This window comes from Enhydra lutris, unplaced genomic scaffold, assembly GCF_002288905.1.
Source record: "Enhydra lutris kenyoni isolate GAN:26980312 unplaced genomic scaffold, ASM228890v2 scaffoldscaffold23, whole genome shotgun sequence".
Lineage (NCBI taxonomy): Eukaryota > Metazoa > Chordata > Mammalia > Carnivora > Mustelidae > Enhydra > Enhydra lutris.
Window position 1 is genome coordinate 17,708,666 of NW_019154107.1, and position 16,366 is coordinate 17,725,031.

General features: G+C 38.4%; 1 protein-coding gene across 1 annotated transcript in view; it reads left to right on the forward strand.

The window, feature by feature from the left end:
* LOC111150500 (cilia and flagella associated protein 47) overlaps window positions 1–16,366 on the forward strand; it is a 526,123-nt gene that overhangs the window by 39,454 nt on the left and 470,303 nt on the right. The window contains exons 9-13 of the mRNA XM_022507981.1: window positions 2,447–2,633; window positions 3,357–3,570; window positions 9,791–9,943; window positions 10,829–11,015; window positions 11,113–11,209. Of these exons, the coding sequence (XP_022363689.1) occupies window positions 2,447–2,633; window positions 3,357–3,570; window positions 9,791–9,943; window positions 10,829–11,015; window positions 11,113–11,209 (838 nt within the window). The remainder of the gene's footprint in view (window positions 1–2,446; window positions 2,634–3,356; window positions 3,571–9,790; window positions 9,944–10,828; window positions 11,016–11,112; window positions 11,210–16,366) is intronic.

Here is a 16,366-nt window from a genome sequence, read left to right on the forward strand (position 1 = left end):
TAGGCTCCCCGCTAAGCATAGAGCCCAATGTGTGGCTCCATCCCAGGACCCTGAGATCATGACCTGAGCTGAAGGCAGAGACTTAACCCACTAAGCCACCTAGGCACCCCTGTTGTTCTTTTTCTTTAGTGACCTTTTAGACCGAGTCTGTAAATGTCGTTTTCTTTGTTGTGTGCAGCCAATCAAAGGTCTGCTCAGTTAATTTAGGGGTCAGCTAATGATTGGGTAGAGCTTCTCTTAAATTTCTTGAATCAGTAAGGCTCAGCCTTTGCCAAGAGCCTTTGTGTAAGTGTATTTGGCTTAGGCATATCTTCATTGTTCTGTCAGGTAATTTATAGCTTTTTTGGCCTTTAATTTCACCTTGTACAGAGTCTCAAAGTCAGCCAGATTTCAGAAATTAGAGCTTTCTCAAGTCTTTCCTGGGCATATACACTGTCATACACATCGTGTGATGATGTAGATTCCCAGGAGTATGTCAGAGCTTTTCAAATACCCTCTGGATATTTCTGTTTTCATTTTCCTTTTTGTTTTGTTTTGTTTTGCCTCTTATTGGCCTTAAATGGTAATGCTACTTCAAGTTGCTGTGATGTTTAGCAATTGCTGCTGATTTTTTGGTGGGGGAGGAGGATAAGGGGGTACAAAACGGGGAAGAGAGTTTATAAAGAATGTGCCCTGAACCAGGTCAGTTAAAAATAATACCCTTATAGTGGGCTTTTTAGCTAGCTTCTAGACAGGACAAATAGGGACAATTCCCTGGGGATAGGATTTTTGGAGAGCTCCAAACCCAATCTTTTCCCTCCCTGGCTGCTAGGCTAATAGTTTTTACAGCTGCCATAGTTACAAGGCTGTTGTTTTCAAAAAGAGCTCAAAACTAGAATAGGAGGATGGGATGGCAGTTTATAAAAATGACAGAAAACCTGTTATTCTTTAAGAGATTCAGCTATTTTTTAAATTTTATTTAAATTTAGTTAGCCAATATATAGTACATCAATAGTTTTTGATGTAGTGTTCAATGATTCATTAGTTGCATATAACACCCAATGCTCCCCACATCACATGCCGTCCTTAATGCATATCACCTAGTTACCCCATCCCCCCTGCCCCCAACCTACCTCCCTTTCCGCAACCCTCAGTGTGTTTCCTGGAGTCAAGAGTCTCATGGTTTGTCTCCCTCTCTGATTTCTTCTCATTCAGTTTTCTCTCCCCTCCCCTATGATTTTTTTTAAAGATTTTATTTATTTATTTGACAGAGATCACAAGTAGGTAGAGAGGCAGGCAGAGAGAGAGGAGAAGCAGGCTCCCTGATAAGCAGAGAGCCCAATTCGGGGCTTGATCCCAGGACCCTGGGATCATGACCTAAGCCAAAGGCAGAGGCTTAACCCACTGAGCCACCCGGGTGCCCCTCCCCTATGATCTTCTGCGCTATTCCTTATATTCTACATATGAGTGAAACATATGATTATTGTCTCTCTCTGCTTTACTTATTTCACTTAGCATAATCCCCTCCAGTTCCATCTATGTCAGTGTAAATGGTGGCTATTCATCCTTTCTGATGGCTGATCAGCTATTTTTTTCTTAAATATTCCTTGGATTTTTATAAGCTTTGGGTAATTTTAAAATATGTGTAAAGTTGATTTTGACAATTATTCCAGTGGTTTCTTTCTCCTTTGGAGGAGTAGATATTTGGAGATCCTTGATTTGCTATTCTGGAAGTGCTTCAATACCATTGTTAATTTTTTCTCGAATACTTTTCCAATAATATATATCTTAAAGGTCTGTCAATGTCATATATGGTATTTCTAAGCTTCTTTTATATTATGGTGATGAACTAGCTCTCCTTAAAAATTTTATAAAGTTCTTCTTATTTTTTTAAAGATTTTATTTATTTGACAGAGAGAGAGATCACAGTAGGAAGAGAGGCAGGCAAAGAGAGAGGGGGAAGCAGGCTCCCCACTGAGCAGAGAGCCCGATGCGGGGCTCGATCCCAGGACCCTGAGATCAGGACCTGAGCCGAAGGCAGAGGCTTAACCCAGGTGCCCCTATAAATAGTTTTTTTGTTGCTTTTTATTTTTTTCCCAACAGTTTAATATTATTTTTGTAATCCATTTGGACTGCTGAAACAAAATACCATAGATTGCATGGTTTAAACAACAGAAGTTTATTTCACACAGTACTGTAGGCTCTAAGTCTTAGATCAAGGTGCCAACTTGGTCAGGTAAGGGCCCTCCTCCTGGTTGTACCCTTCTGATTGTTTTATTATATGGTAGAAGAGTCTAGGGAGCTTTGTGGAGCCTCTTTTATAAGAGCACTAATCCTATGACCTAATTGCATCCCAAAGGCCCTACCTATCCTAATTCCATCACATGGGCATTAGGTTTAAACATATGAGTTTGGGGGATTCACAAACATTCAGCCTATAGCAACTTGTTACTTTTTCTTTTTTTAGAATGTGACATGTTCATTCATTCCACATCAAGTAGGAGTCTTTAAAGTGAAGCAACTGATAGAGATTATTGGCTCAGTGGCAGATGAAAATTTGCAGTCATCACTGAAACCTTTTCATCAAATATATTTAGATTTCAAGAGCGTCTGCAAACCTTCCACCAAGAAAGTTGTGATGAAAATGAATCCTGGTAAGCTAATGTGGACACACGTTTTCTTAAATTAAGTTTATATAGGATTATTTTAACACACTGATTGCTTAGTTATATATGTCAAATGTAGTCTTATCTTGTGGTTCTTACCTTATGAATGCATCAAAATCACATAGAAGGCTGGTTAAAATAGATCTCATTGGTCTATATCCCAGAATTGATTGTTATATAAGACTTTGGTAGAACCCAAAGATTTGCATTTCTAACATGACCCTGACAGTAGTTGATGCTGCCATTTTGGGGATTACAGTTTGCATAGCATTGGTTTAGTGATCTATAAAATGTATTAAATATTTATTGGTTTTTATATTTTATTCTTCTACATTTTTATTTGAATCTATAATATAAACTACTTTTGACCATTCCATGGATTATCTTGTGGCTGTAATACTCAATTATCTTTTATACATTGAGCCATATGAAATTGCTGATATTCAGCTCTCTCTGATCTATAAAATCTATGTCACATAGGCTAACTCATTCCTTTGAGTTACTATGTTTTCTTTTTTATATGTGCAATATTTTATAAATCGTTTTGTGTATGTCCATTTATTAGATGAAATAGTTGTATTTTCTGAATTTGTTTGTTTAGGGATTTAGTTTTAAGTTAGAACCAATGGTGTAGTGTATTAATACATGGATATTAATTGGAAAGTTGAAATTAAAAAAAAACATTTAACTTAATATCCAATTCTATAAAAGGTATATCCCCTTTGGTCACTAATCCTACGGGACAATTTGTGGTTAGAGACTTGCCTAAATACAAGGACCGTGCACCTGTTACAATGCTTCAATCAGCCATGACACGTCTTCACAATCATCGCATAAGTAAAGAGTCAATGAAGGGTGCACTGATAGCCTTTCCCAATGATCGAGCTACAAGTATCAGGTCTGGAGACCAGCATAAACTTTTCAGGTAATATGTTATATTAAAAACCAGAAATTTTGAAAGACACAGTGACCAACATGATATGCAGGTCTTAGCAGATCCTGTTGTAGCAAACTAATGATGATGATAATAATAATAGTAATAAAATTTTACTTTATCTCTCTTGTTTTGTTTTACATTGGAGTTGATGGTTATTGAATGCTACTCTATTTGCTTTGTCCTACCTCTCATCACCTCTACTGTATACTTTACGGGAAGGGAATGCTTTACCAGATGATTATTAAAATATGCTGTTGACAACTATAGAGTAATAGAAAAAAAATCACGTTTAGAAATATATCAAGGGGCGCCTGGGTGGCTCAGTGGGTTAAAGCCTCTGCTTTCGGCTCAGGTGGGATCTAGCCCCGCATCGGGCTCTCTGCTGAGCCCAGAGCCTGCTTCCCTTCCTCTCTCTCTGCCTGTCTCTCTGCCTAATTGTGATCTCTGTCTGTCAAATAAATAAATAAAATCTTTAAGAAAAAAAAAAGAAATATATCAAGTTCTCAGACTTGACTGTCATATTCATTAAGTATGGCTGACAGCTTGAATTTATCTAAGGTAAAAATAAAAACATTTACAGCTGTGTAAAACTAGTCATTGTCGTCATCATCGTTATCATCATCATCATCACCTTCGTTCCCCTCAAAGTCACATTTCTCATAACCAATCCCAAACTGAACTAAGACCTCAACAATTAGGATCAAAAGTGATGTTAAACCTCAATTTATATCCATCGAAACCTCAAAGAAATCACTACCTTACAAGTGCTTCGTGAGAAGGAACCCAGGCATCCTGGTTTTTACACATTTGAGACTGAAAAGAGTTTCTTTTCTGCCTGTTGGTGTGCTACTAGTACACTATCTAAACTTGATAATGTCCCTGGGATTTCTCTACTTGTCTCTTTACCTTTGGTGAGCTCACTTAATTTTATAGCCATTTTCTTGCAATATCATTTGATATTAGGCCATAATTGTTTTATTATCCACAATTGGAAAATTCTGAGTCTTTTCATAGTCAGTATTATTTTATTTTAAAAATTTTATTCATACCAGCCTTTCTCTCTCTATTGTTTGACAAGTACCATGGAACATAGAAGTGCAGAAATCACTCAGATGCCATTTTAAATAATTATGTAGTATAAAAAAGGAAAACTTATCTCTCCCTCTGACTCATTGCACTCCCTCCCATACAGAAGTATCTGTTGGGAACAACTTTTTATGTATCCTTTTCAGTTCTTTCCTATGTTTATAAAAATATGTTTGTATAGACATATATTAATTTTTTTTTTAATTTTATTTATTATTTGACAGAGAGAGATCACAAGTAGACAGAGAGGCAGGCAGAGAGAGAGAGAGAGGGAAGCAGGCTCCCCGCTGAGCAGAGAGCCCGATGCGGGACTCGATCCCAGGACCCTGAGATCATGACCTGAGCCGAAGGCAGCAGCTTAACCCACTGAGCCACCCAGGCGCCCAGACATATATTAATTTAATATTGATATTTTTTCTGTCTTAATCAGTCTTAATCATATGATCTAAAAATGTCAGATTGAAAAAGTATTCTTTATTTAATATTCAATTTAGGTAAAATATAGTTCTGCCAGATTTAAAAAAATTATTTTTTTAAAATTCTATCAATTAACATATAGTATATTACTAGTATCAGAAGTAGAGTTCAGTGATTCATCAGTTGCATATAATACCCAGTGCTCATTACATCACATGTCCTCCTTAATGCCCATCACCCACCCTTCCCCTAAGATCCTCTGTTTTGTTTCTTAAATTCCACATATTAGTGAAATTGTATGATAATTATCTTTCTCTGCTTGACTTTTTCCCTTAGCATAATACTCTCTAGTTCCAACCATATCGTTGCAAATGGCAAGATTTCAATTTTTTTATGGCTGACTAATATTCTATTGTATATATATACCACCTCTTTATCCATTCATCTGTCGATGAACATCTGGGCTCTTGCCATAGTTTTGGCTATTGTGGACATTGCTGCTATAAACATTGGGGTGCATTTGCCCCTCTGAATTACTATCTTTGTATCCTTTGGGTAAATACGCAGTACTGTAATTGCTGCGTTGTAGGGTAGCTCTATTTTAGCAACCTCCTTACTGTTTTCCAGAGTGCTTCTACCAGCTTGCATTTCCACCAAGAGTGTAAGAGGGTTCCCCTATCCCCACATCCTCACCAAAATTTGTTGTTCTTGTTAATTTTAGCCTTTCTGACTGGTGTGAGGTGGTATCTCATTGTGGTTTTGATTTGTATTTCCCCCATGACAAGTGATGTGGAGCATTTTTTCATGTGTCTGTTGGCCATTTGTATGTCTTCTTTAGAGAAATGTCTGTTCATGTCTTCCGCCCATTTCTTCAGTGGATTATTTGTTTTTTGGGTGTTGAGTTTGATAAGCTCTTAAGTTCTTTATAGATCTTGCCAGATTTTTTTTTTTTTTTAAGAAAGCTAAAGATTTCCTATTTCTCTCATGGCCAAAATTATTTTTCTCAGTTTACTCTTTTCCATATTAATAGAGATACAAAATTTAGCTTTTTCTGGTTAGCAATTAGTAACTTGAATGAAATTTTATGATGTATGAAATTGTTGGTAACTATAATTGCTATTTTATTTCTTAATGCATTTCATTAACGATTTTTGACAAGAAAATAAAATAAGTTTGGAATTTTTATCTAATTTTTGTTTACTACAGTATGTCCTGTGTTTAGAAGAGTGTCAGGCATGTAATAGGCACTGGGTAAATATTTTTTAATAAATAAATGAGGAAAAGTGTTTTATTTGCATAATAATCTTTGTCCCCTGGGGTGCCAGGTTGGCTCAGTCATTAAGCCTCTACCTTCTGCTCAGGTCATGATCCCTGGGGTCCTGGGATCGAGCCCATATCGTGCTCCCTGCTCAGTGGGAAGCCAGCTTCTCATTCTCCCACTCTCCCTGCTTGTATTCCCTCTCTCACTGTCTTGCTCTCTCTCTGTGTCAAAGAAATAAAATCCTTAAAAAAAGCTTTTAAAAAAATAATCTTTGTTCCTTGTATTTTGAACATTAAAAAAAAATCACCTACTCAAAGCTAAAGAGGTATTTCATGAAGTTTATTCTTTTTTTTAAAAATTTTTATTTTGGGGTGCCTGGGTGGCTCAGTGGGTTAAAGCCTCTACCTTTGGCTCGGGTGATGGTCCCAGGGTCCTGGGATCGAGCCCCGAATCGGGCTCTCTGCTCAGCAGGGAGCCTGCTCCCTCCTCCACCCCCCACCCCCCGCCCGCCTCTCCACCTGCTTGTGATTTCTGCCTGTCAAATAAATAAATAAAATCTTTAAAAGAAAAAAAAATATTTGTTCTCCAATCCATGAACATGGAATGTCTTTCCATTTCTTAGTGTCATATTCAATTTCTTTCATCAGTGTTTTATAGTTTTCAGAGTATAAATCTTTCACCTCTTTGGTTTGGTTGGTTCCTAGGTATCTTATTATGTTGGGTACAATTGTAAATGTGATTATTTTCTTAATTCCTCTTTCTACCACTTTATTATTAAGTTATAGAAATGCAACAGATTTCTGTAGATTGATTTTGTATCCTGCGTCTACTGAAATTGTGTATCAGTTCTAGCGATTTTTTGGTGAAGTCTTTCAGATTTTCTATATATAATAATCATGTTATCTGCAAATAATGAACATTTTACTTCTTCCTTACCTATTTGGATGCTTTTTATTTCTTCTTGTTGTTTGACTGCTGTGGCTAGGACTTCCTGTACTCTCTTGAATGGAAGTGGTGAGAGTGGACATTCTTGTCTTATTCCTGGTCTTAGGGGAAAAGCTCTCAGTTTTCCCCATTGGGTATGATATTAGCTGTGGGTTTTTAGTTTATGGACTTTATTCTTTTGAGGTTATGTTCCCTCTAAATCTACTTTGTTTAGGATTTTTATCATGAGTAGATGTTGTACTTTGTCAAATTCTTTTTCTGTGTCTATTGAAATGATCATATGTTTTTTTATCCTTTTTCTTACTGATGTGAAGAATTATGTTGATTAATTTTCAAATTTTGAACCACTTTGCAACCCAGGAATAAATCTTAGTTGATCATGGTGAATGATTTTTTTCAGTGTGTTGTTGAGTTCAGTGTGCTAGCTTCGTGAAGTTTTTTTCTTTATGGCGCTAATAAGCATTTAGGTATGTTAATAACCAGCTCTTTGTGACTCCAGGCATTTACTTTACTACTTCTTTCCATGTCTTTCCTTTATTCCTTTTTGCAGACCTCGGGACTTCAGATATAGGAACCATTTCTAGATTCTAAATGTGGCTAAGGTTCCTCAAGCCTGAGGAAAATTTGAATTTCAGCAATTGTCTTTGTTTTCTTTTTTTTTTTTTTTGCTTGCTTTAATTTTTTACTGAATTATAGTTGACATGAAATATATTAGTTTCAGGTGTATATCATATCGATTTGACCATTGTATACAGTAGACAGTTCTTATAAGTATAGCTATCATTCACACATTCACAAGAGTGCAGGACAGTTCCCTTTTTTCTACATCCTCATCAACACTTATTATCTCTTGTCTTTTTAATATTAGCCATCCTGATTTGTGTAAGGGGACATCTCATTGTGGTTTTGATTTTTATTTCCCCGATAGTAAGTGATGTTGAACACATTTTCATAAGTCAGTTGGCCACATGTGTGTCTTCTCTGGAAAAATGTCTATTCTAGTCATCCTCCCATTTTTGAATTGGATTATTTGGGTTTTTTTGCTGTTGAGATGTATAAGTTCTAAATAGATACATATATTTTGGAAATTAACCCTTCATTGCACATATCATTGCAAATATCTTCTCCCGTTCAGTAGGTTGCCTTTTCATTTTGCTGATGGTTTCCTTTATTGTGCAAAAGCTTTTTAGTTTATTTTAACCAAATAGTTTATTTTTACTTTTGTTTCCCTTGCCTGAGGAGACATAACCTGAAAAATATTGCTAAGGCTGATGTCAAAGAGATTACTGCCTATGTTTTCTTTTAGGAGTTTTATGGCTTCAAGTCTCACATTTAGATATTTATTCCATTTTGAGTTTATTTTTGTCTGTGGGGTGAGAGAGTGGTCCAGTTTCATTCTTTTGCGTGTAGCTGTCCTGTTTCCCTAGCATCATTTATTGAAGAGACTGTCTTTTCCTCATTGTATGTTCTTGCCTCCTTTGTGTAAGATTAATTGACTATATAAGCATGGGTTTATTTCTGGGTTCTCTATTTTTTCTGTTGATCTAGGTGTCTATTTTTTGCCAGTACCATACTGTCTTGATTATTATAGTTTTGTAGTTTATCTTTAAATCTGAAATTGTATTACCTCCAGCTTTATTCTTCTCAAGATTGCTTTGGTTCTTGGGGGTCTTTTCAACAACTCTTTTTGAATAGCAGAACACTTATTTTTCTCTTATTGCCTTACTCTCATAAAGACTGTCATTCAGTTAAAGTTATCTTACATAACCATTTAGGACTTGTTGAAAGCAGGGACAAATACTAAATTTCATTTGACCATATAACTAATAGATTCATATTGGGTTAATTATTGAGGGTAAGCATCTTAATGATTGTTAAAATCTGTTGAGAATTAGGCAGACCAACATCAGAAAATCTGAATAATTATACATTGTTTTTGTGGAGAATATGTGGCAAATGAAAGGAAGAACATGAACTCAGATGAGTGATCATGAGATATACAGTAGATGTAGTTTATTTATGGATTGGTTTCTCTCTATGTCATTGATGGTACTTGCATAAGCTTTGAGATACTAAAAAGGTAATGTGTTTAGCAAAAGGATTTATGATTATATATGTATTTTTCTAATTTTTTTCACAACAATCTTAAAGTAACTAACTCTTAGGAAACACTAACCTGATTCAGATCTAGTCCCGTGTGTAAATCTAGAACTCTCCAAATTGCTTACTTGATTAATTCCCTAAGAGTAGTTTTAGAGTAGGCACCATTGTATCCCAGTGACCTTAGGAATTTTCTCTAATTAGGTTAGAAAGAAAATTAGATCTTATTCTAGTTCTATATGTCATAACGTCTTGCCATGTAAGAGGATATGAGGGAAAGGACTAGGACCTGCTCTCTTCGCCATTCTGTGCTTAGCCGCTGGCATAGGAGACACTCAATAAAGACTGATTAAACCAATGCATATATATAAATATCGACATAACTTTCTCATCTTGTAGGACGATTTTCACAAAAATTCCAAGATACAACTATGTCGATCCTGATTATGCATATACTAAATTTGAAGAAATGGAAAAGCAAGCACATGAAAACTATTATGAAAGATACATTAAACATTTAAGAAGTGTGCGCCTACGGAAACGAGTAGAGAGGTAAAGTTCACTTCCTCAAACAGTATGGAATGGATCGTGGTGCCTGCAGGGCCAGATTTTTTTTTTCTTTACTCCTTAGTTTCTTTTTAGTGATTTAAGGGACCTTTTCATATATGAACATAGCAACACCTTGAACTATTTTAACTGAGGTTATTTCCTTCCTTACTTTTGGTTTGGGAATGTCTTATGTTGGTTTTATCCCAGAAGCAATTCTTTTTTTTTAATAAGATTTTATTTATAGAGAGACACAGCAAAAGAGGGAACACAAGCAGTGGGAGAGGGAGGGAGAGGGAGAAGCAGGGCCCCCAATGAGCAGGGAGCCTGATGCGGGAGCCTAGCCGATCCTAGGACCCTGGGATCATGACCTGAGCTGAAGATAGACGCTTAACTGACCGAGCTACCCAGGCAACCCCCCAGAAGCAGTTCTTGAGATGGATTCCTGCACAGTGTTCTTTTAGGAGAAACAAGATGAGGGAAGCAGGATAGGGCAGGGGAGTGAACTGCGAAATGTTGTCTTTCAGGTGAGGCTTACACTCAGCTTGAGGCCTAGGGTCTCTTGAAGCATGAATTGTGCCTCATAGATGTACCTACATTGAGCCAAAGGGGCTTCTCTCTCTTTTTTTAAGGGCTTGTCTTTTGTGCTGTGTATCAGCCTTTGATGGTGAGCTGTCCTTGGTTGTGGTGGGGTAGGCACGCCTTCCTTGGTGAGGTCTTTGAGAATGGGGTCTTCTCAGCAGAAGGTAATTTTATGTAGATTAGTGCATCATTCTTTGTAAGTGGTTCTGAGTGTGGTAGCAGCAGTATGAGCTATGGGGAATGTTGGGGTTTGCCAGTATATTTTCTAAAACCTTTGGCCTCAATTAGTTATTATTATGATTTTAATAGGGAATGCATGTATTCATATAACGATACAGACATAGGATTACAGCCAGCATCGGGTCTAAAGTCACCCTCACTCTCAGAAACGGAAATAGAAGAGGAATTATGTTCAGGAAAGTGTCTGATCAAACCTAACCAATTACTAAATACCAGAAATATAGACTCCAAGGAGACGAAGGCTCTGAAAAGAAAGGCATGTGCAATATTTTATATTTCATTGAGTCTTGAGAATTCTTAAAATATCTTTTGGTAATATTTAGAATTAATTTTGGAGTAACATTTTTCCACAGGTTCTCAAAGGACTTAAATCGGAACCATCCACGCCCCATGAAAAACATGATTGCAGCTTAATTTTGACGCCAAAGCAAATTCATCAAGTAATTGTTGGTAAGAATCTATAAAAAACTATTAAAGCCTTTGTTTTTTTTTTACACAGGTTTATTGGAGCATGATTTATATTCCATAAAATTGATCTGTTTAAAGTATGCTAATCAGTGAATTTTAGTAAGTTTATGGGATTATGCAACCATCATCATAATTCAATTTTAGAATGCTGCCATCACCCTCAGGACTGTATGTACTTACTCCCAAATCCCACCCCTAGCCCCAGGCAACTGGTAATCAATTTTCTCTCACTGTGGATTTGCCTCTTTAGAACATTTCATATAAAAGGAATTGTACAATATGTAGTCTCTCATATATTGAAGCTTTTACTTAGCATAATGCTTTTGAGGTTCATCCAGTAGGTATAAATAGGTATAAATATTTTCTTTTTATGTCTAAATAGCATTTCATTTTATGGTAGTACCACATTTTGTTTATCCATTCACAAGTTGATGGACATGAGCTGTTTTCAGTTTGAGGCTATTGTGAATAATGTTGCTATAAATGTTCACATATAATTCTTCGAGTGAACATATGTTTTCATTTCTTTTGGTTAGATTCCTAGGAGTGGAATTGCTGAGTTGTATGGTAAGTTTCTGTCTAACATTTCAAGAAACTGCCAAAAACTTCCCAGAGTATACCAAGTTACAGTCCCACCAACAGTGCACGAGAGTTACGATTACTCCAAGTTCTCACCAGATGTTATGTTCTGTCTTTCTTGATTATAGCCATCCTGGTGGTGTGAAATGTTCTCACTGTGGTTTTGATTTGCATTTTGCTCGTGACTAAGACGTAGAATATATTTTCGTGCATTTAAATTGGCATAAGTGTATCTCTCCTTTGGAGGAGTGACTTTGAAATTCTTAGCCCAATTTTTAATTTGAACATTTGCCTTCTTATTGTAGAGTTTTAAGTATTGTTTATGTATTCTGGATATAAGTCCTTTATCAGATATATGATTTCCAGAGTCTGCAGCTTGTTTTTGTTTTTTAGTTTTTAAATAGTGCTGTTTAAAGCACAGAAGTTTTGGGGCACCTGGGTGTTTCAGTGTGTTAAAGCCTCTTCCTTCGGCTCAGGTCATGATCCTGGGGTCCTGGGATCGAGCCCTGCATCGGGCTCTCTGCTCAGCAGGGAGCCTGCTTCCCCCTCTCTCTCTGCCTGCTTTTCTGCCTACTTGTGATTTCTGTCTCTCAAATAAATAAATAAAATCTTTAAAAAAAAAAGGACAGAAGATTTTACTTTAAGTGAAATTGAATTTACCGACAAAAATTTTTTTATAATTTTTTTCTTTTATAGATCATGCTTTTGATTTCATACCCAAGAAATCTGTAGCTAACTCAGTGTCACAAATACTTTCCCTTGTTTTCTTCTAAAATGTTTATAATTTTAGATCTTACATTTAGAACTACAATTCCTTTTGGATTAATTTTTATGTATATTGTGAGTTAAGAGTCTAAGTTCATACTGTTGTATGTGGCTGTTCAGTTGTCCTAGCACCATTTGTTGAAAACACTGTCATTCCTTATTGAATTACCTTAACACCCTTGTTGAAAATCAGTCAACCATATATATCAGGGTTTGTTTCTAGAGTCTCAGTTCTGTTCCACCGATCTGTATGTCTGTCCTTATGACAGATCTACACTGTCTTTGATACTGTCTGTACCTTTAGAGTAAGTTTTGGAATCAGCTAAGTGTAAATCCTCCAAATTTGCTCTTCTTTTTCAAGATTGCTTTGGTTATTATGGGTATAAACTGGATTTTATTAAGACCCACTTTGTCTTGCTTCTGGATCTCTTGCTTGCCCCAACCAGTACTAAAACCTCAGGTCCTGGTGTTGACCATCTCTGGATGTTTGCCATTGAGATAATTATTGTTTTCGGCGCCTGGGTGGTTCAGTGGGTTAAGCCGCTGCCTTCGGCTCAGGTCATGATCTCAGGGTCCTGGGATCGAGTCCCACATCGGGCTCTCTGCTCAGCGGGGACCCTGCTTCCCTCTCTCTCTCTCTCTCTCTCTCTGCCTGCCTCTCCGTCTACTTGTGATCTCTCTCTGTCAAATAAATAAATAAAATCTTTAAAAAAAAGAGATAATTATTGTTTTGACAACAACCCTAGGCATGAGTTAAGAGACAAGTGACAGGGGTGCGTGGGTGTCTGTCTTTGGCACAGGTCATGATCCCAGAGTTTGGGATCGAGCCCCACAGTGGGCTCCCTGTTCAGCGGGTAGTCTGCTTCTCCCTTTCCTTCTCCTCCTTCCTTGCTTGTGTTCCTGCTCTCTCGCTCACTCTTTCTCTCAAATACATAAATAAAATCTTAAAAAAAAAAAAAAAAGGAAAAACAAGTGACAATTCCCTTGCAGCGGTGTTGAACAGTATCCTTCCCTAGGTCATTTTCATCAAGCCTATTAAAGGATGATTATTGTTAAAGAAATAGTAGTCTATACTAGTCTGAAGAGGAAGTTTCCATTTCATTCTAGGCAGGATTAATTGGTATGGTTGTGCTGATTCTCCCTCTATTGGAGAACCCAATACACAGAACACCAAATACCTATTCTTTTGTTATGTAGACTAAAGGTGATAGGTGAAGAGGTGCAAGGTCAGAGGAAACACAGTGCGAAGTGCTTAAATATCTGGGTGGTGATGGTTTGCTCTGGTTGGTTGGTGGCCAAGTCTCATATCAGTGAGGGCTGTGGGAAATGCCCAAACTATGATCTGGCTCTGGGGAAAGTGACTGACATGGACTGGCTTAAAGAGTTGGATTCTCCCACCAGAGCTAAACCTCCTTGCCACACAATGACAGTGGGGCCCTTGGGAGTGGCAGACTGGGAACTCATTAGTTCATTGCTTGTCTGGGGTTGTGGATGCAGTTCACTTCAGGTTAAATGTCATTTACTGTGCTTCTCTTGTGCCAGGCACATGATAGATACAGGGCTTTGTAGTCCCATGGACTTAGGTTTCATTATTGGGTGGTTCCTGCTTTGTGTCTTCCAAATTGCTGACTGATTAATCAGATAAACAAATCTATACAAATTCAAAAGGAGCAAAGCTAGAAGGCTGTGCCCAGTGTCTCTTCTACAAATCCTCTACCAGCTTCTCTCCCTTCCTTCACCTGGTGTCCTGACTATTTTAATAATGACCTTTTCCCTGGGGATAGGGTCCCTGGGGACAGGGTCCCTGTGAGAGTTTACAAGGTCAGCAACTGCGATGGTGGGAATTTTGTATCACTCTCGTTTTTATACCTTGAAGGTGTTTTTTGAACCTCTGCACAGAACAGGGACTGACACTATCAGTGGAAACAATTTCAGAAAATTTTGCTCTGTATTTATATTTAAAAAAGTGAAGTGGGGATCACTGGGGGTCTCAGTTCGTTCAGAGTCTGACTCTTGAATTCACCTCAGGTTATGATCTCAGGGTCCTGAGGTCAAGCACCACATTGGGGTCCAATGCTGGGCTTAGAGCCTGCTTTAGATTTTCTCTCTCCCTCTCTCTCTGCCCTTCCCCGGCTTCCTCTCTGTCTTTCAAAAAAAAGTGATTGTCAAGAGACACAGTAGAAGATTTGGAGATTAACTGAATCAGTTAGTGAAAACTGTTACAGAGGGGTGCCTGGGTGGCTCAGTTGGTTGGGCAGCTGCCTTCAGCTTGGGTCATGATCTCAGGGTCCTGGTATCGAGCCCTGCATTGGGCTCCCTGCTTGGGGGGTGGGGGAGTCTGCTTCTCCCTTTGCCTCTGCAGCTTCCCCTCCTTATGCTCTCTTGATTGGGCACGTGTGCGCTCTCTCGATAAATAAATGCACTCTTTAAAAAAAAAAAGAGAAAACTGTTATACAGTCTGGGTTACATCGGATGTTGTGCAAAGAGTATTGTTGCTCAGTCAGTTAAGTGTCTGCCTTTGTTATGATCCCCGGGTCCTAGGTTCCAGCCCCACGTGGAGCTCCCTGCTCAGCAGGAAGTCAGCTTCTCCCTCTCCCTCTAGGCTTCCCGGACCCCTGCTTGTGTATGCACTCTCTCTCTCTCTCAAATAAATAATAAAATCTTTTTTTTTAACGATTTTATTTATTTATTTGAGAGAGACACACACAGGGAGAGAGGGACCACAAGCAGGGGGAGTGGGAGAGGGAGAAGCAGGCTTCCCGCTGAGCAGAGAGCCCAGTGTGGGGCTCAATCCTAGGGTGCTGGGATCATGACTTGAGCCGAAGGCAGATACTTAACGACTGAGCTACCCAGGTGCCCCTGAATAAAATCTTAAAAAAAGAGAAAATCATAAGAAAGGGAAAATACATTTACAGTACAGTACAGTAGTAGAATGAGGCACCCATCTCCTTGTCTCCACCCAAAGTTCTCTAAGCTTGATCCTGGAGTGACACCTGCTTCTTGCTTCTCTACCCAGGAATATGGGAAGCCTCCTTCCAAGTGCAGAGAACCAGGGAAGGCAGATCACCATTACCTATTTCTCTAGTCACTTGTTCTACCTGACCCCTGTTATGGAGTTCTAACACAGTTTCTGCTTTCAGGAAACACTGGCAAGTGCTGAGCTGCCAGTTACCTGACAGTATTAACTCCCCACCTGGAAGCACTTTCAACACCATGTATAGGGCCCCTTTCCATTGTCCACTTCGAGCTTCTCCCTAGTGCTGTCCTGACCTGCCCTCCCCCCTGCCCCAACATACATCCATGTTCTCCCAGATCCCTTTATCCAGGGGTGGGGGGAAGGTTATTATTCAGTGGTCCCTGGTCGCCTCCCACTAGTGAAGAGCCCTGCTGCTTTGGCAAGAATCCCTTCCCAGAGCCATTGTTTTTGCTCTTCATTTTTTTTTAAAGATTTTATTTATTTATTTGATAGACAGAGATGACAAGTAGGCAGAGAGGCAGGTTTGAGGGGGGAGCAGGGGTGGAAGCAGGCTCCCTGTTGAGCAGAGAGCCTGATGCAGGGCTCGATCCCAGGACCCGGAGACCATGACCTGAGCTGAAGGCAGAGGCTTTAACCCACTGAGCCACCCAGGCGCCCCTTTGCTCTTCATTTCAAGACCTAAGTGAACAGGTATTGAGGTGGGGAGTGTCTGGATCAGAAAAGAGCCTTGTTGTTCCAGCTTTCTCTATATCTTTCCTCAGCCTTCCCTTGGCTTCTAGTTATTTGGTGCTTCTTACTTACTTTTTTTTTTTTTTTTT